Below are 19,794 nucleotides of genomic sequence, written 5' to 3'. Positions count from 1 at the left end.
ATTTCATTATTAGTTTTTAATGGTAATATATCATTTTTCTGGCTACATCTTAGATTTTCTATTTATCTTTGATGACCTGTTGCTATTTAGGTAATAATTCTTTATTATCTTATCAAATCTATAAATTGTGGTCTTGTTATTTAAGTCATTTTCAACAAGAGGATGGATGAATAATTTTGTTATGTTACTGGAATCAAAACTCATAGACCTTTACAAGTTATCTGAAGGTGTCAGAAAGGACACACACAGAGGGAAAAATAGTTACCAGCAGGTTTCAGAGTTGAGAAGAATATGGGTAGGACAAGGGAGATCCTATTGATGTTTGTGATGGAGGAGGATACCAATTTAGGAAGACCTGACTTATTTTCTGAAGAGCTTTTCATAAAGAATTAGAAGCAGTTACAGAGAAGGAAGTAGATAATTAGATGACCTAAAGATATCTAGTTACTCATACATTTCATTCTATAGCAGCTGTCTATCACAAAAATAATAATGGTAATGATAATTATCATATCACCCCTTAGAAGTTAAATAAAATTGTCTTTATATTTTATGAAGGTTAATGTACTGCTAAAATGACTAGATAGCTTATATTTTTCAATATAAGGACCTGACTTTAAATCATTTACTGAACTGGACGTCAAAAATAACTTGGTAGGGTAAGTGTTTTAATTTTTAGTTTAGAAAATATGGTCTTGATATAAAGCACACAGTCTCTTTCACAGAGACAGGTATACTTTAGAGGGAATTTATCCTTACACACAATATGTCAAAATATCCAGGAAAAGATAACATCACATGTGAATTTATTGTTAACATTACTAAACCTTACATTTTCATGTTATAAATTCATTAGAATAATTTGTCATTGTGCTTGTAGATTTCATTTTGCAGAAACAGCTTGGGTAAGTGACTCCAATACAGAATTTAGATAGAATGCATGCTGCCTCCCAGCCAGACCTAAATTGCTTTCCCCATAAAACATTTTTACCCTAATGGAAGCTGAGAAGCACAATCCAATATCTTAGGCAGGCAGAATGATCAATTTTTGTATGACTCTTCACTTGAGTTCACTTAAAAAAAAAGCCACTTAATGATCATGTTTTAGAATCAGATGAAAAAGTGGAGCAAAGAACCAAACACTCAACTAAAAAAAAAGTAAGTAAATAAATGAATTAATAAAAAAACCAGACAAAATGCAGATCATCATATGAAGTCCTAATTATAATACTTAAATACATTAAATTTGCAAAAGAAAAATATATCTGCATTTTCCCATGTCATGAAAAAAGGTATGTGAGCCAAATCAACATGTAAAACATTGTCAAAGTGCAAATAATATTAGGAAGATTTTGTAGTAGTCCTCGAAGCATTTATAAATGAGGGGGGGAATTTTAGTTACAAATGATAAAGTTTTAATTTGAGCAGCACTTCAGAAATTGGAATAATTGATATTACTGGCTAAATTATATCTTTGCACAGTTTACAGATAAAATATTTTTAAGCCAATTATCTTTGTATAAGGGTCACTATTTAGACCACCTGAAATAAAATGTTTTTCAAAATGACATAGCAGGCTTCTTTTTCTTTTTTTGTGCCTATTATATTCTTAACCACAAGTTCCTTTCCAAGGTACTATTCGGCATTATCAAAGTGTTCAACTGTAGTTTTCATCCAAATTAATTTTAATTACTGAGGTTTCACTGACATCATTTTCTTATTTTGTCCTTAAAGCTACCTTTTCTCAATCTATTTGATTTCAAAAGATGAAACCAAATCCTAGAGCTGGACCCAGAATCACTGTTGGAAAGTTGATGATGAAATACCCTCTCCAGTCATTCTGTAGGAGCCATTTCTGAGTTAACACTTGATAGAGTAAGAACTGTTCGCTTTCCAAAGGTAGATGATTAAAAAAAAAAAGGCAACCAGAACACAAATGATTAAATAGCTATAATCTATATGCAATTATTATTCATGAGAACGCTAGTATTATGCCACATATGAATGAATAGAAACCAAAATGTTGCTCAGTAAAAACATTACAAAACAGATATAAATAAATATTATATATTATACACACATGTTATTTTATAAATCCATAGATTCCCAAATAGCCAAGATGGAAGAAACGTTGACTTGTTCTTGGAAAATCCAGTTCATCCTTTCTAGGGGGAGCAGAGCACGGAATTTTACTGAGGCCGAGCAGATGAACGTGCTTCATCATCATTAGGACAATACAGCCATGGGCACAGCAGGCTTCTGCTGTTGCCTCATTAGATGCCACAGAGAAAAGTGAACTGAGAGAGAGGGAGAGCCAATCCCTCTAGAGAGAGTAGGTAAGGAGACTTCCAGGCTGCCTAGCGCCTGGCACCGTTATTCTCTTAAGTCTCAAGTGTTCAAGAGGGCTGCAAACATTTTCGAGAGAAACCCTTTAAACTTCATATTTATTACCAGTTCCAGCGGCAAACAGGCAATAGAACGTCTGTCTATGTGGAGCAGGCAAAGCCTGGAAGTTTGGGAGCCGTTAACTCAGGGAGGGGACTGGGCAGGAATCAGTTTACTGTTAGCTTGTTTCTGGCCGGAGAGGAACTGAATGTGTCCTATACAGAAGAGCAGCACAGTTAGAAATCTCTTCCCTTGTGACAGATCGGTGTGAAACACGCTACCTAGGAGAACAAGATTCTCCCTCTTCCCCCTGAAGACCTACTCTGAGATGATTGCTATCTTTTATACCAGCTTTCATGGCATCTACATGATGATTTCCCAAAGAAGCTGACGTGTGCATCTCAGATACAGCCACGTCCTGATTGTGAAAGGACTACAGAGAGAAATGCCACAGATGTTTTGTGTCAGTATTCCTGAGGTGTACTGTATGAGTGCTTGAATGTCCCAATTCTCCACTGTACGTACAATGAAACTTATCCCTCCAACTACAATGATATGTGCATGGCCTAACATCAGTAAATCGTCATACTTAGCTAGGCCAGACCTTCTGGTCACTTACTCAGATTTACCTCTGAGCTTCTCACTTGCTAAGGCAAGATCTACAAACACACAGGCATTGAATTTTTTTTTCTTGAAATGCTCAATCAAAATGAGATTTCTTCCTAACAATGGCTTAGTGGTTTCACTGGCTGTTTTGTAAGCAGAAAAGGCAGGAAGGACATAATCCTTTCTAAGCAATCACAAACTAGGCAAAAGTCTTCTTGTACTTTCCTTTTTTCATTCTTTCAATAAATGGCTGTTGAACACCCAGCATTGTGTGAAGTGCTCAGGATACTGCAGTGAATGAAGCAGATAAAATCTTCACCTTTGTGGACCTCATGTTGTTTTGAAGGAGACAAAAACAAATAACATATAAAAATAAAACATGTAAGAGATCAAGGAAAAGAACATTTGAATGTTACTCTCGTAAAGTAAACATTTTTGCATACCTTGCCTAGTTCTTCTCCACACACAAATAATGAGAATCAGATGAGGAAATATTAATTTTGCCACAGTCACAAAGTATCCATACATCAAATAATAGGGTCTTAAAACCAAGTCTTCTAATTCCATACGTTGGGATTTCTTTCTTCATTACAAAGAACTGTCTACACAGCACCCAAAGTAAATTAAGTGTTCCCAGAGAGCTGTGTATTGAAGATCATGGGAAGGAAATTTGCAAATGATCTGAAAGATTGAATACACACGTGAATATTGCAGGGACCTGCACTCATAGTCTCAAAGAAAGCAGAAGTCAGTGAGAATAGAATAACAGCTGGATAACTAACAACGGAACACCTGCCATTCCCCTTTTCTATTTGTATTTTATAGAAATTGCTTTCAGAGGAATTCTGAGTCTGTCTGCCTCGTGGAAGGTGCTTCTGTTTCTCTGACTGATTAACATGGGGTCAAGAAGGTATTATTTGGGGGAAAAGGCAGTGGAAGAAAACTAGAGAACAGTATATGAACTCAAGGACAGGGTTGGCCTACAGAGACCACTGGGTTTTGGGTGAGTCGACTGTTTCCCAATCACTAGGGAAGCCTTCGTTGGACAGCCTTGGAAATAAACACTTTAGGATGAAATATTTTCAGACTGATAAAATATTTTCAGACTAAATAAATATTTAGATGGCCACACAAGAGCAGTAGTTGTTTTGTCTAGGTTGAATAAATAGGATTCATAAAAGGAAAGGACAGCTACCAAGAGAAACCAGGAAACAAGTTTTAAATAGTGTTGCTTCTTATTAAGCCATAGTTATTAGCCTGCAGCAAAATGCATGAAGACTGATGTGGAAATGCCAGGGGCACAACAGCACGCCGGTTTTCGTGAAGCTAATTATGACGGATGCTCTTGCAAAAGGTCAGGAATGATGCAGCAGAACGGACAGAACGCTCACAGGTTTGTTTCTCCCGTGACTGTGCACTCTCGCTCGCGGGTTTGTTTCTCCCGTGACTGTGCACTCACGCTCCTGGGTTTGTTTCTCCCGTGACTGTGCACTCACGCTCGCGGGTTTGTTTCTCCCGTGACTGTGCACTCACGCTCGCGGGTTTGTTTCTCCCGTGACTGTGCGCTAACGCTCGCGGGTTTGTTTCTCCCGCGACTGTGCACTCACACTCGCGGGTTTGTTTCTTTCGTGACTGTGCACTAACGCTCCTGGGTTTGTTTCTCCCGCGACTGTGCACTAACGCTCGCGGGTTTGTTTCTCCCGCGACTGTGCGCTAACGCTCACGGGTTTGTTTCTCCCGCGACTGTGCGCTAACGCTCGCGGGTTTGTTTCTCCCGCGACTGTGCACTCACGCTCGCGGGTTTGTTTCTCCCGTGACTGTGCGCTAACGCTCCTGGGTTTGTTTCTCCCGCGACTGTGCACTCACGCTCGCGGGTTTGTTTCTCCTGTGACTGTGCACTCACGCTCGCGGGTTTGTTTCTCCCGTGACTGTGCGCTAACGCTCGCGCGTTTGTTTCTCCCGTGGCTGTGCGCTAACGCTCGCGGGTTTGTTTCTCTAGTGACTGTGCACTAATGCAAGGCAACAGGGAGAACCCCGCAATTATTTAGGGTATTTAATGAGGGCCCATGTTCCGTGTTGATCACCCATTAGAACAATTTCCTACTTATTGCCCAAATTGTCCACTAACTGCATTCTTCAACTACTTTCCTCTTGTTCAGACCTGAGAGGACCCTGTGAAAATGAAATACGCAAGATACTTGTGATTGTATTTTTCTTTCTTTTTCAACATAGTTGGCATTATTTTATCCCTTATAAGAGGCCAGCTACCCCCAGATCCAGTCTTGGGGGTGGGCAGAATAGCCTGGAGTGGGAAGAACCAAAAGCAAGTTGAAGATAAGTCCTAGGGAATATGAAAGGTCAAAGTCCAAGCGACGGAATTCTGCCAATTTTACAGAGTGAACATGGGGTCCACCAGGAAAATGAGAAAGCTATCATAAGAATCCAAGTTGAGGAGGGTCGGAATTGGGAGTGAGAAAAGAGTATGGCATGAGGAATGGGCAGTCTGACCCCTTCCTTGTGTGCACAGTTGAGAACATGGTACTGTCCCCACCAATGCCATCAAGGAGCTCTTGGGAACCCTCTGGGTTGCCTTTTCTCTCTGCATGATGCATGGCCAGGCCCGCCTGTTGGATGTCTGTTTGAAGATGCTCTTATATAGCTTGAAGCTCAAGAAATACTTTCATTTTTTTCTTTTCTTTTGTATTGAATTGATTGGGGTGATGCTGACTAGTGAAATTATATCAGTTTCAGGTGTACAATTCTATACTATATCATCTGCATGTTGCATTGTGTATTCACCAACCCAAGTTAAGTCTCCTTCCATTCAAGAAATATTTTGAAAGTATCCTCTTAACGACAGTTGCCCCCATTGAATAACCTTCTTCTAGTGATCCCGTGACCTTAGTTCTCTATTCTCCCTCCTACCTCTGTCTCCAAGCATTGAGATATGGACATTATAATTAATAAGCCTCAATAACAGCTTCTATTTATGGAACATTTCAAATATGCCCAGCACTGGGCTATATTTTCTTTTTGCATTATCCCATTAGCGTGTCCAGCCTTCTCTAGCTTGAACTACAATGACATGCCATGGTTTTTAGAATGAAGACCCAGGGGCCCCCGAGGCTCAACATATTCTGGCCCCTATGTAACCTTCAGGTCTCATAGGTCACTCTGCTCTTCCTCACTTCCTGAGCTCCAGACACACCTGGAACAGTCTAAGTGAGCTGCTGCTTCCTAGGGCTCCAGGCCCCTGTCCAGCTGCTGTTCTGATGGCCAGAAGCACCTTTCCTCACTGGCCTTTCTCATCTCTCCCATTCAGGTTTTGTTCTTTTTCCTTTGGAACACACATGCCAATCTGCTATATATCCACTGATGCTATTTGATTAATGTCTTTCTGTCCCCCTAGGTATTGAAGTTTGATGACAAGGGAACTGGCTTTATTTGTGTTCACTATTGCATACTCAGCTGATATTATCTGGCATACAGTATGCGATCAATATCTGTACTAAATTAACACATGAATGAATAGATGTTATTTTTTCAAAGGCTTATATTTATCTTACGTTTCACCCCAGCTCTTTATAAAGGAGCTACTTTCCATGGCAGTGTTTTCTCCCGCCCACCCTAGAGTTCAGTGACTCCAAGGATTAGACTGGATCTATATATCACAATGGCCCTGCTCACTACAGCCACTGTCGGAAAACCCATCACACGGTTTTAACCCAGTTGACCTACTTGCTGCCTTCTAGACTTTCAGCAAAACCGTGGTCCTATAAAAAGAGAAGAGAAGGGGATTGCCAATTACAGAGCGTCTCCTGGCCTCTTGGAACATCATTTGGTGTTTTACATGTATTCAATTCCAATTACTACCTGTGCATTAAAAATAGACGAATAATTGTGAGCTATTTTAGAAACAGAATGGCCTCTGTAATCTTAGCGACAGAGAATTTCCCAGAAGATTGTTTGACTTTGTGAAATATTCAATTGCACCTGCATTGCTTCATTAGGTAATTGGCTCCTCTACAGGCAGTTTGTGAAAATGGAAAATATTTTCAGTTGTGTCATTCCCTGGAGAAAACCTGGTAAACTTAAGATTAGAAATTGTCTCCTCAAAGATCAGGTGTCTTTATTCTTTATTTGCTAGACCCTGCAGTTTCAAAAATTGTATAAGAAAGTAAACTGACCAGTGAGTAACACTGTCCAGTGAAGATCCCTCCCCACCTAAAGTGAGTGGTTGTCTGTGCCCACTGCTCAACCCCTTTGGTGGTTGCTGATTTGTGATTTTTATGTCAATAAAATGCCAACCAATTAAAATGACGATTCTAGCAGAAGATGCAGAGACCCAGAAAGGAGAAGAAAACAGTGCTGGAAAACTCTTTACCCCATGTCAACCCATTGCCGAGTGAGAGTCTGGCCGACAGAGGTCAGTTCATTTTGGAAGCAGACAAAACTGGTAAGAATGATGACATGACCGAGTCTTCACAAAAGTATTTGAAAATCAAAGAACTGAAGGGAGAATTGGCAAAATTGATATGGCTGTTGACTATATTTACAGAATTGACAATGTTATGATCTTGTGGGGGAAAGTGTCATGTTAACATATGATTCGAAAGGAATAATTATGATCATCCAATCCAATCAACACTTAATTCATTGTTTACTATATAATTCATATTTACTTTTTTATTTTTAAAATATTGATTAAATGAATTTTATGTATTTTATTAGTTTTAAGGATAAATTCCCAAACATATTAACTTTTCCTTTTTTTTTTTTTTTACTATTTAATGACATTTAGTCTTCTTTGTAGTGACTTTATACGCCCTTAGCTAGGTTCTAATTATCTTCACATGATGAAGATGGCATTCAAGTCACTAGATTTCATACTTTCCTTTCCAGTAAGGAAGTAAGTTCTCCTGCATACTCCTCCCCAACTCCCAAATATGCATACCAGTCCCATACAGCTTCAAAGTGGAACCTTGGACCAGATCTTCACCTTCTCTGCCTCCTTTATGCCTGCCCTTCTCCATCTTATAGGCATGATATCAGATCCAGTAGAGATACTGAGTAAATGTCACTATTAATATTTTGTCCATATCTTTTCTTCTTCATGAAGAATGGCTACAGTCTACAATGGCTGAGTATGATCAAAGTGGGGATGACAGCTTCTCTGGGCAACGTGTCCTCTGGATATTGAATCTTTCTTTAGATACTTCTTTCATAGTGATTCATGTGATGAAACTGCCGTCATCACATTTTTTTTTTACCACTGCAAGAGGGGAAGACCAATAGTTTAACAGAATGCCAGCTCAGATCCTTGACCTGTTGCAAATTACACAAGAAAAGTGTATGTACCTTCTTAATTGCTATTTTGAAGTACTATTGATTCATGCAAAAAAAAAAGTCAAAATTAAAATTCTTCAGGTTATATTGGGTGCATGAGTCAGCAGAGAGCACGTTAATATAGGGCCAAGATTTTATATAGAAAAAAATGACTTCATTTGGTCCTTTATTTATTTTCCATCTGAATTTTATTTTTGATTTGAATTACCCAAACCTATTCTTTAATTTAAACTGGCTACTCAAACTATGAGTGAATGGTTAAGTCTATTGATAGGCACAATCTATCAAAAGTCACTTATTGCGTTCTAATTATATTCAAAATTATATATTTATAGGACAAAAAACAATTGTGTTATTTAACTTATGTTAATATTGAAGAATTTAAAGAGGAAATTACAAATTTTCCTTGTATCTTTAGAAACAAAAGTAAATATTTAAGATTTTTTTTTAATTAATGCATTTTAATACCTGAGCAAAGTTCACTAACTAAAAAGGGTGCTTTTAGGCACTAATGCTCTTGATACAAATTGTTATTATTACACATGCACATATATTTAAAATGTATGTGCAGCATCTTGTTTAATAAATAATTAAGAAATACATTTCATAATATTTTAACATTTTATTTTATTATGTTTATTCTAAAGCAGTTGGTTTTATTTTAATTATAAAAATATAATAATCATTTCAAAGAAACCGCTTATAACTATTATAGATATAATGAGTCTATCATTAAAAAAGGTCTAATTAAATATGAATAGACCATTATTTTATATGAGTTCCAATTTGCCACAGATCAATTTAATTCCTCTAATGTGCAGGAAAATTATTCTTTTGCTTTGCTTGTAAAGAAAATGATTGATTGACTGCATGATTGATTTAATGATGGATATTCCATCTTGTTCCACTAAGACTTTGTGACAGCTAACAGAAAAGATACACAAAATAAAATGATAAAATACAAGTTAAAATTCAGTGCTAGCCTGACCAGGTGGTAGCGCAGAGGATAGAGCATTGGACTGGGATGCTGAAGACCCAGGTTCGAGACCCTGAGGTTGCCAGCTTAAGCACGGGCTCATCTGGTTTGAGCAAAAAGCTCACCAGCTTGGACCCAAGGTCGCTGGCTTGAGCAAGGGGTTACTCGGTCTGCTGAAGGCCCGTGGTCAAGGCACATATAAGAAAGCAATCAATGAACAACTAAAGTCTCGCAATGCGTAATGAAAAACTAATGATTGATACTTCTCATCTCTCCGTTCCTGTCTGTCCCTGTCTATCCCTCTCTCTGACTCTCTCTTTGTCTCTGTAAAAAAACAAACAAACAAAAAAACTCAGTGCTAAAGAAAATAGAAATGATAACAAGAGGTCAGTATAATCGTTAAAAGCAACACAAGCATTCAGGTAATAAAGTCCTATTTGTTGTTATGGTTGAACTTTCAGTTTGCTTCTGGAATTTCTTGAAGCTGCAGTAAAATGGAAACATGAACAGTTATACAGATAGTATATTTCTTAAGGGAAATAAGGGCAATGACAATAAAGAAAACATGGTGACAGATAAGTTCTGCTATACCAGAAAATTCCACGAGCTTCTACTGTATTTAGAGCTCATCACCATTATTATCATTTTAAGCAAATCCAATGCAGTGATGAACACAGGAAATCAGGAACCCAGGGTTTTAGTCTTGGCTCTTCCTCTAAACCAGTGGTTCTCAACCTTTCTAATGCCATGACCCCGCAATACAGTTCCTCATGTTGCGGTGACCCCAAACCAAAAAACAATTTTGGTGACTACTTCATAACTGTAATTTTGCTACAGTTATGATTCGGAATGTAAATACCTGATATGCATTATGTATTTTCCGATGGCTTTAGGCGATCCCGCCAAGGTCACGAACCACAGCTTGAGAACCGTTGCTCTAAACATTTGTAAGATCTGAGCAAGTCATTTAATTTTTCAGTTTCTTTTTCTGTAAAGAAGGGGGTTGGGCCAGGTAACCTTTACTAAAGTTCTTTGTAGTTCTAGTATCCCATGTTCAACAGGCTCCCATTTTCCCAGCACACAGAGAGAAGCACTTGATATTTCAAAAGGCATATTTTATAGGTCTCATACTCATTAGGGAGAAATTGTTTTAGGAAGTTAGGGGCCATCTATCAATTATGTCAGATGCTTCTGCAAGCAAGTCAGATCGATTTGATGAGGTCTCAGGTTCTCTTTCAGGAGACCTTTCTCTCAAGTGGTCACTCAGGAAATGAAAAGAGAAACTAAGATTGGTGCGTGTTGAATGAGACAGCACTGAACAAAGTGCTTTATAAGAACTGCAGCTGGAAAGAACCGCTTCTTCACCACCCACAGGAAACAAAAGTGAAATGTAAACACTTCCATTCCACTCTCCTCTGTTCTTCATTTAGGAAGGATGAGGGAGCCTTACTCAGCAGACAAATCTTACGTGCCCATCAGGAGATGAGAGGAGAAAAGCTGTGGTACATTTACACAGTGGAATACCACTCAGCTGTTCAAAAGAAGGAACTCTTACCTTTTGCTACAGCATGGTTGGACCTGGAGAGTATTATGCTAAGCGAAATAAGCCAGGCAGAGAACAAGTACCGTATGATCTCACTTATATGTGGAATCTAATGAACAAAATAAACTAACAAACAAAATAGAAACAGTCTCATAGATAAGAGAACAGACTGACAGCTGTCAGAGAGGATGGGGGTCAGGGCTGTGTGAAAAAGCTGAGGAAATTAAATAAAGAAAAAGAAATGTATAGGCACAGACAACAGTGTGGGGATTGCAGGAGGGAAAGGCAGTGGGGAGAGGCGGAGGAAGACAGAATGGGGACAGATGGCGAGGGAGGGAGACTTGACTTGAACGGTCAACACACGATGCAGTATGCAGACGGTGTACTATAGAATTGTACACCTGAAACCTATGTAATTTTATTAATGAATGTCATCTCAATAAATTCAACACAAAATTAAAGAGAAACTTCTATTTTGTATGACCCCTGGAAGTAGTGACATGAGGGTGGAGCTGGAGAAAAGGAAGAACGGCTCTCACCTAATCAGTTGTTGAAGCATCAGGAAGAAGGCCCCGCGGACCAGCTCCAGGTAGTAACAATAAATACTGCAGCCAACAGGGCTCTCTTCTTAGACACACGGAGAGTGAACTGGGAATCACACTCATCCTGACAGTAGTCCACACATTTCCTATTTCACAGCCTCATACGGCTGCGGTTAGGGATATAATGGTGAGACATACACACACTTTACTTAAGCAAATTTAGTACTACATGTTCATTTTCCTTTTTTCTATTATTTTTTGTCTCATCATTAAAAATACAATAAACTTATATGTAACTTTTTATTACATATTGTACATTTCTATATAGTACTCATACACACAAATAACTAGACTATCTTTCTTACAAAATCCAACATGCCATAATTTATAAGCCTCTTAAGGGATTTTCAAAGGTCACTTTGATTTCACACCATTTCAAGATAGGCCAAGACATCAGACACAAAACCTCACACTAGGTATTTCTAATACTGCACAGTGATTGCCAAAACAGTGATTTGGTAACATGTCAGACTTCTCATATACAAAATCATACAATAAAATAAATTTGTATTGTTCTAAGCCATTAATTTTGTGGCAATTTGTTAAAGCAAAGAGAAAATTGATACAATACCTTGGTTTTTTTTAAACTAGTTTGTATTTCTGAAACTATACTTTCTAGAATTATAATAAATGTGAATGGCCTAAATATACCTATTAAAAAAAAGAGACTGTCAAATGAGATTTAAAAAGTAAGCCACAATACCCTGTCAACAGGAAACAACTCTAAAGATTTTATTTATTGATTTTTAGAGAGAGCATGAAGAGAAATAGAAAGGGGGTGGGAGAGGCAGGAAGCATCAACTTGTAGTTGCTTCTTGTATGGGCCTTGCCTGGGCAAGCCCAGGGCTTTGAACCAACAACCTCAGCATTGCGGGTTGAACCTCTTTCCACTCAATCACCACAGGTCAGGCAAGAAAAAACTTTAAATATGAAGACTTAGTTAAATTAAAAGCAAAAGGATGGCCAAGGTAAACCAAAAAAAAAAAAAAAAAAAAAAAAAGCTGGAGTAGCTATGCTAATATCAGATAAAGTAGACTTCATGTCTGACTTAGATATACTGTTTACTAGGATAGATTTTTAAAATCTATCATAAAAGTTATCATTGAAAGAGTTTAAGTATGATAAGCAGTAATAGCTAAAGGTCCCCAGTATCTACTAAGTGGTAGAACCAGGACCTTAATCTCTGTGCTGTATTCTTTACAAAAGAGTGAGCTTTTATTACACCTTCTGTGAGCATTATGTGCTCCACCTAGGGGGGGCACTAAAAACAAACCACCCCATTCTCTAAGCTGGTCTTTCTTTTGGAGTGGTGGATGTTGCTTTACGTGCCTTGATTTCACCTTTCTCTTTTAAGAGAATGAGATGTGCATTTCTCTGTACCCAACCAAGAGTCACTGCTACAATAAAGGCTGTGGCATTATAGAAGGTTGGAAGTAAAAGTGACCTAGATCAGTATAGTATATGCAAGGTGTATGTCAATATATCCAGGAGGAGACAGAGGAGCAACAGGTCAATCAACTTGCTCTGGGAGTCACAAACATTATTTTCAGGACAGGATTAACTACCAGGTCTCCCAGTATCAAATACATCACGTTTTCCTCTTTCTTTTCTTGTAAGTCTTTAAAGCTCTAACTCCCATGTACAGAGTAAAACTCCATTAAAATTAATAGTACTAGAGAAAATGGCCCCTTGGGAAGAAGATGAGTTTCAATAGTTAATTTGCAAATTAATTATCTGGTGGTAGATACATATTTTACTAAAGGAACCACTAGGATGGAGATCAAGGGTCCCTAAAAGTATCAGTAAGTAAAGTGGAGCATCAATGGTGGGCTTGAAGACATTTTATAGTGTTGTTTCTACGGGAACTGCCTTCAGAGTTTCCATCTCTTATCCTGGTACCCATTACCCTGCAGCAACGTGGGATGTCAGCATCCTAGGTGCTGGAATTTACTAATTCTCAGTTTCTCTTTATTTTTTTATTTTTTCTTTTTTTTTATATTTTTCTGAAGTTGGAAACGGGGAGGCAGTCAGACAGACTCCCGCATGCACCCGACCAGGATCCACCCAGCATGCTCACCAGGGGGCGATGCTCTGCCCATCTGAGGCACCACTCTGTTGCAACCAGAGCCATTCTAGTGCCTGAGGCAGAGGCCACAGAGCCATCCTCAGTGTTCTGACCAACTTTGCTCCAATGGAGCCTTGGCTGCAGGAGGGGAAGAGAGAGACAGAGAGGAAGGAGAGGGAGAGAGGTGGAGAAGCAGATGGGCGCTTCTCCTGTGTGCCCTGGCTGGAAATCGAATCCGGGACTCCTGCACGCCAGGCCGACGCTCTGCCACTGAGCCAACCGGCCAGGGCCTCAAGTTTCTCTTTCTAAAGGAAATAACACCTCTTGGGCAGTGTGTCACTAACAATTACGAACTGAGGGGCGTGGCTACAGCAGTCCTGGTCTTGAAGAGAGTATCCTTTCCAAGACAGAGAATGAACTTCAGTTCACACTTCAGACAGTATCTGATATCTGTTGCTGATCCTCCACTTGTTGGGAGTGACAAATTCATCTTTCCTGAGAGTTCTTGATAAAGAGGTCACAGAAACGTAAATGTATTGTTGAATTTATCCTTTTCTATGAAATTTGAAAACTGATAACCTTGTAGTAAAAAGTTGTGGATGAAAGACCTTCGTCTAGTTTACAGGATTAGGTGGTTTTCACCATTAAACAAAATCCAGTTAGTTTTCCCTAGAACTAACATTCTTAAAGATAAAACCTTGAGATTCTGGTGGGTGTTAGTGAAATGTTGCTAGGTAAACTAAGGGTTGGTTAAAATAAACTGCCAGGAAATCTAAATCAAAATGTCATATTTTTGCAAAAGTTCATCTTTGATGATTTTCTCATTCAAAGTACCATATTAAAAAAATTATTGAACTAAAGCCCAGTAAAAACCAAACAAAACAAAAAGAATGAAACAAAACAGTATAAAAATGCAAGTGGTTTAAGAAATGAGAAGTCCTTTTCTTTGAACTTCAAATTCAAGCTTTGACATGGTCAGGGTGACAAATTATTTCTGTTTAAGAAAAAAAAAAGGGCCTGACCTGTGGTGGCGCAGTGGATAAAGCGTCGACCTGGAAATGCTGAGGTCGCTGGTTCAAAACCCTGGGCTTGCCTGGTCAAGGCACATATGGGAGTTGATGCTTCCAGCTCCTCCCCCCCTTCTCTCTCTCTGTCTCTCTCTCTCTGTCTCTCTCTCTCTCTCTCTCTCTGTCTGTCTCTCCCTCTCCTCTCTAAAATGAATAAATAAAAATAAATAAAAAAAATTAAAAAAAAAAAAAAAAGAAAAGAAAAGAAAAAAAAAAGGTATTTCAGCTTTAAAAAAATGATCTTGCTTTTTGGTTTTCCACTGTGTTCTCATGATATCAGTGTTTGTCCAAACTGTGCACCAGAAGCTCTCTTTTCTCCATTTGAAATAACAGGTGGTTTTTCCATCACTGCAAGAAAGAAAACTGAATCTAAAGCCAGAAGAGCTTTGTGGATGACCTAGCTCCTCTGCTACGTACCATTGTGGGGATTTTTTAACTCGAATGCTTTTCTTCATTTCATATCCTTTGGCTTCATTTTTTTTTTTTTTTTACCCAGGAAGTAGAGATGATTATATCCATCACAATTAACTCACAGCGATGCGATGTGATGATCAAATCATATAATATATGGAATAATACTTGATCAAATGTACGTCTTCCTATACACACACAAGTTACCAAGATGAGTGCGACGGACATTCCTCCTGTGAGTGGTAAGCTGTATTGTCCTACAGTGTGCTAGAACAATAGCGCACACTAGACCAGAGTCCTTGGGTTCTTGTCTATTTTCAGAAGGCTTAGTTGGGTAACCTTAGTAAATTACATAAATTTCTGGTAAACTCTGAGATTTAAAAAATAAATTCCTTTATTTTCCCTTTCAACTGGACAGTTCGTTACAGATCACTTGGGTTTGGGGTCTATATTGCGATTTACATGGGGACAGGTTATCTCTGCCCAGCTCAGCCTCCTTATTGGAGACACCTTCCAGTTTCGATGACCAGTGACTTTAAGAAATATGTAATGTAATCTATATAATTCATTGTACATTTAAAAATAAAAATATTCAAAGGAAAAACTAATTTGGGCTCTTGCAGAGGTAAGGTCATAGAGTAACTCGAAGAACCATAAATAAGCCTTTTAAAAAATGTTTCAATTAAAATTTCAATCACATAAAATTAAAATGTACTGTGATAATAAAAATTAAAAAATAAAATTTCTGTCACTTATATCTTTGATTCATTAAAGATTTTAAGACCTGAAAGCCAGCAAGCACAAAAGCATCTGTTATGTAATTAACTCGATATATTGCTAAATCATTTTGTTTTCTCAGGTCAGTTGTTAAAGAAAACGTCTGAAGTTGCTTTAAATAGTTCATATTTAGCAAACACAGATCTTGGTTGACAACAATTTGATTTTTCATGATCATTGCCATTTCTCGGAAAAACTTGTATGTTCAGTCATCAATTCTTTAAAATTCAAAGTTGTGTAAACAAGTGGTATAACTAATGTAATATTTCTACATAACACTTAAAATTTCTATTTCACTTTTTGCATATCAGTCCCTATCACTCTCAATGAAATATTATAGAAAGGAAATTGTTTCTTGTATTCAGTGAAGTATTCAGAGCACCAACTGAACTCATCTAGTGGAGTTAACTGAATTTTCTATGTGAATAAGCAGGCTAATAAAATAGCTGAGTTTCTACACTGATTTGTGGAAATACGCTGTCTCTTGGTAAATAAATAATACTCCTCAAAAGGTTTAATTGGTTTCAGCTGATGTTAAACTATACTACCATTTTTATAGGCTACTACAAAACACAGAGCAGTATCATTTGGTTTGCTCTTTAAAGAATCATTTTACCAAACTACAATAGGAATAATCTTGAAGAATCACTGTCATAATGCATTTCTAATATTTCAGAAGCTGTCCAAGCTTTGAATAGGAATCTAATCCTGATTCAGACACAGTAAGTAGTATTGGTCCTCAAAACTGAATTTAAAACAAGCAATCTCTTATCAAAAGTGTCTCTACTGGAATGTGGGAACCACACTGTTCACCATTTCGATTCCAACGACCTCAGGCAGTAGAATCCATTGGGTGGAAAGCAAGCCCCCAGCTTGCTTGACCTTTAAAACGCTTCATACCTTTACTTAGCAATCAGTGGCCATATATATTTTAAGTTTAAAACACGATTCCTGCGGTTTTTCCTGTCCTTTTCGTGCATTAGGGTAGAATGGAAAAACTCAGTGTTAGTGTGACCTTGTTTGGCCCCTGGGTGAGAGATTTTTCACTAAGAAGCTGCTTCAGGCCTTCCACGGAAGCCGCAGCGCGCCTTTTCAGAGCCCTTTGCTACTTACAGGCAGCGAGGGATGCTTGAAGAGGACATGCTTGTGGAGTTGGGCGAGCTCTATTTCCTTACAGAACATAAACACTTCCAGTCTCTAGATGGCAGCCTTCAACGAGTTTGAAAAGCAGTCCCTGTCTTGCTCTGCGCCCCCCCCCCCCCCCCTTCGCACCGCCACCGCGGCTTCTGGGCAACCTAGTGTGAGCCACATGTGTGCCTTACTTAGCCTGTGGATGCTGGGTTTTGCTGCTCTCCAAGAATGCGAGCTTAACATGTTTATTCCAGTGCCCGGTGTTCTCGTCTGAAAGCTGCCTAGACGCTTGCTTGAAAAGGGAAGAAAAGGATGAGGAGACGGTCTCACTAAGCCCCCCAGCTTGAAGAGGTGGGGTTGCGGGGGACACTGAGCCAGAGTCACCTCCCTAACGGAGGCGGCACCCCTACTCTGGGTGTGGACGCTCCACTCCGGAGCACAAACAGCACAAAAACCACCTGCCCAGCCGGCGGACACTACCAGGGCTACAGGCTCAATTTACCCTGAGGTTTATGCGGGTAAAATAGGAAAATCTCAGTTTCTCTAAATCGCAAAGGACTGAATCCGAAGGAGCGCTGCGCGGAATAGGAGCAAAGGGAGAGAAGGAAACCGGTCCAGACGCGCTGCTCCCACCTGGCCGCGTGTATTGCGGTGTCCTTGATCCACCCAGCGTGGGGACCCCAGGACTGGGTGGAGTCAAGGAATGCGCGCTGCGGGGGATGCTCGGGGGGACTCGCAGCCTGGCAGAGGGTGGGGGGCAGCCGATGCGGGTGGGGCTGGGACGGATCGCCTCGGTCCAGGATGAGGGCAATCTCCTCACCCCACCCCACCCCACCCCTTACATCCTCACCCCATCCGTATCCAGCAACCACTGCCACTCACCCAGGTCAAGGTGGATGGGAAGGGGGGTAGTTTGCCCTAGTCCTGCTCTTGTCTATTTCTATCCAAACCTCGGAAACGAGCTTGTACAAGGCGCGAAACCTGTCCAGGCTGCGTCGGCGGAGAGCCCGGCTCAGCTTTCTGGGCAGGGCAGACCCCGCTCCCGGCCCCGGAGGCGGGACGGCTGTACCCCGTCCCTGCGCTCCCGCGCCCAGGCCGCACCCACACCGCAGTTCACAGGGATCCCCATCTCCCGAGCGCTGTCGCCCAGCCCGGGCCCGACTTAACTGCAAGTGCAGAGTCCTCCGTCTGCTCCGCGGGAGCCCCGCGTGGACCCAGGCGCCCCCAGGGCAAGTTCCTGAGCGACCCGGAGCGGAAAACGGACTTGGCGGGGCACTGGGTTGAGCAAAGGGAAAAGCGGGTCTCACCTTGGTGCCGAGAGCAGGGAGTTGCCATCCATTGTCGATGGGCACGCAGAGGAGAAAGGCGCCAAGTACAGGAGACGGACCGGAAGCTGCGGCGCGGGGACCCGGCTCCTGGAGCCAGACACGGACGCGCGCGAGAGAGGCGCGCGGGCTGGGACCGCCGCGGGCTGTCGGAGACACGCTCCTCGCGGGCGGGGAGCGCTGCGCGCTGCGGTCGCTGGAAGGTCCCTCCCTGTCGCCCCTTCTAATACGGCGAGAAGGCTTGGCCAACGCTCAAACCCTTCTGCCCCGCTTGCGCTTTCCCCGTGTCACTTGTCACTAGCTCCTTCTGCGCTTTCCTTGCGGCTCCCGGTGCCCAGCAGAAGTGCCTCCAACAGAATTTCTCTCTCCCCGCCCTGCCGTCCTGTCCCCTCCTCTCTCTCTCTCTCTCTCTCTCTCTCTCTGATATAGCAGTCTGAGCCCTAAAGTTGTTCGCCCCTTTCCCAGATTCACGCTTTACCCCTGGCGAGGTCCATATCCCCACTGGTCGCTCCCACCACCCCTTTGGCCACCTCTCTGGATTTGACATTTGTTTTCTGCCAGGTAACAATGAATCCTCTTGGAGGCCCCAACTCCTTTCCCTTTACCTAAACTTGACCGGGTTTGAGTCTCACAATTCTTTACATGACTCATTTTGCTTAATTGTGACTCCCTCATCTTTGCTTGTTAAAAGCCTGTGTGCACTTAGAGACCCCAAAACCAAAAACAGGGGTCATCCTTTAGAGGCCAGCGCCCAGGCCCTGGAAACAAGGACTGTCACAGAGACCCCCACAGTGCCTGCTATAGTACCACCTTGAGCCAAAAAGGAGTTATTTTAGGAAGAAAGACAGATAGTAGCCATGACTGTTAGAGATGAGTTGTGCTGTCCACCCTGATCCTTGAAAACAATTTTTTTTTTCACTAGAAAACATTTTTTTAATGGACCTTGACCAAGCCTCATGCCAAAATGTAAAATATAATAAAACTATCACACTTTTACTACAAAAGTTAGGAGCAGATCTTTGGGACCCAGAGCTACGCAAAACTTCTTGGCCTTGACAACAAAGCCACGATTCATAATATAAAATTTGATAAATTGGACTTGGTTTAATTTATAAACTTTTGCTACAAGAAAGACCCTGTTAGGTGGATACAAAGACAAGCTATGCACTGGAAGAAAAAAATTGCCTGTCCTATATCTGACAAAAGACTAATATATTTTAAAGCCTGTCAAAAATCAACTGTAAAAAAACAATCTAACGAACACTTGGGCAAAAAACACAAACTGAAATTTCACTCAAGAGGATTTACAGATGACAGTTAAGCATGCAAAAAAGATGTTCAACCTCCTAGAAAAATGCCAATTGAGACCACACTGATATTTCACTACATACCTATCAGCATGACTAAAATAAAAAATAATGGCAAGACAAAGTGCTGGTGAAGATGCAGAGAAAGTGAGTTTTCTCATCCTTCATCCATTGCTGGTGGAAATGTGTAATGTAAAAATCACTCTGGGTCAGTGGGAGGCTTCTCGCCCCAGCCCCTGTGCTTGGAGTGTGC

General features: G+C 40.5%; 1 protein-coding gene across 2 annotated transcripts in view; it reads right to left on the bottom strand.

Moving 5' to 3' along the window:
• SPHKAP (SPHK1 interactor, AKAP domain containing) overlaps positions 1–18,512 on the bottom strand; it is a 125,066-nt gene extending 106,554 nt beyond the window's left edge. For both annotated transcript variants that reach the window (XM_066280176.1, XM_066280177.1), the window contains exon 1: positions 18,217–18,512. In XM_066280176.1, the coding sequence (XP_066136273.1) occupies positions 18,217–18,244 (28 nt within the window). In that variant the 5' untranslated portion in view covers positions 18,245–18,512. The remainder of the gene's footprint in view (positions 1–18,216) is intronic.
• Between the last annotated feature and the right edge of the window lie 1,282 nt (positions 18,513–19,794).

The sequence above is a fragment of the Saccopteryx bilineata genome, chromosome 5 (assembly GCF_036850765.1).
Source record: "Saccopteryx bilineata isolate mSacBil1 chromosome 5, mSacBil1_pri_phased_curated, whole genome shotgun sequence".
NCBI classification, from domain to species: Eukaryota; Metazoa; Chordata; class Mammalia; order Chiroptera; family Emballonuridae; genus Saccopteryx; species Saccopteryx bilineata.
This window is presented reverse-complemented; position numbering and strand designations above follow the sequence as displayed.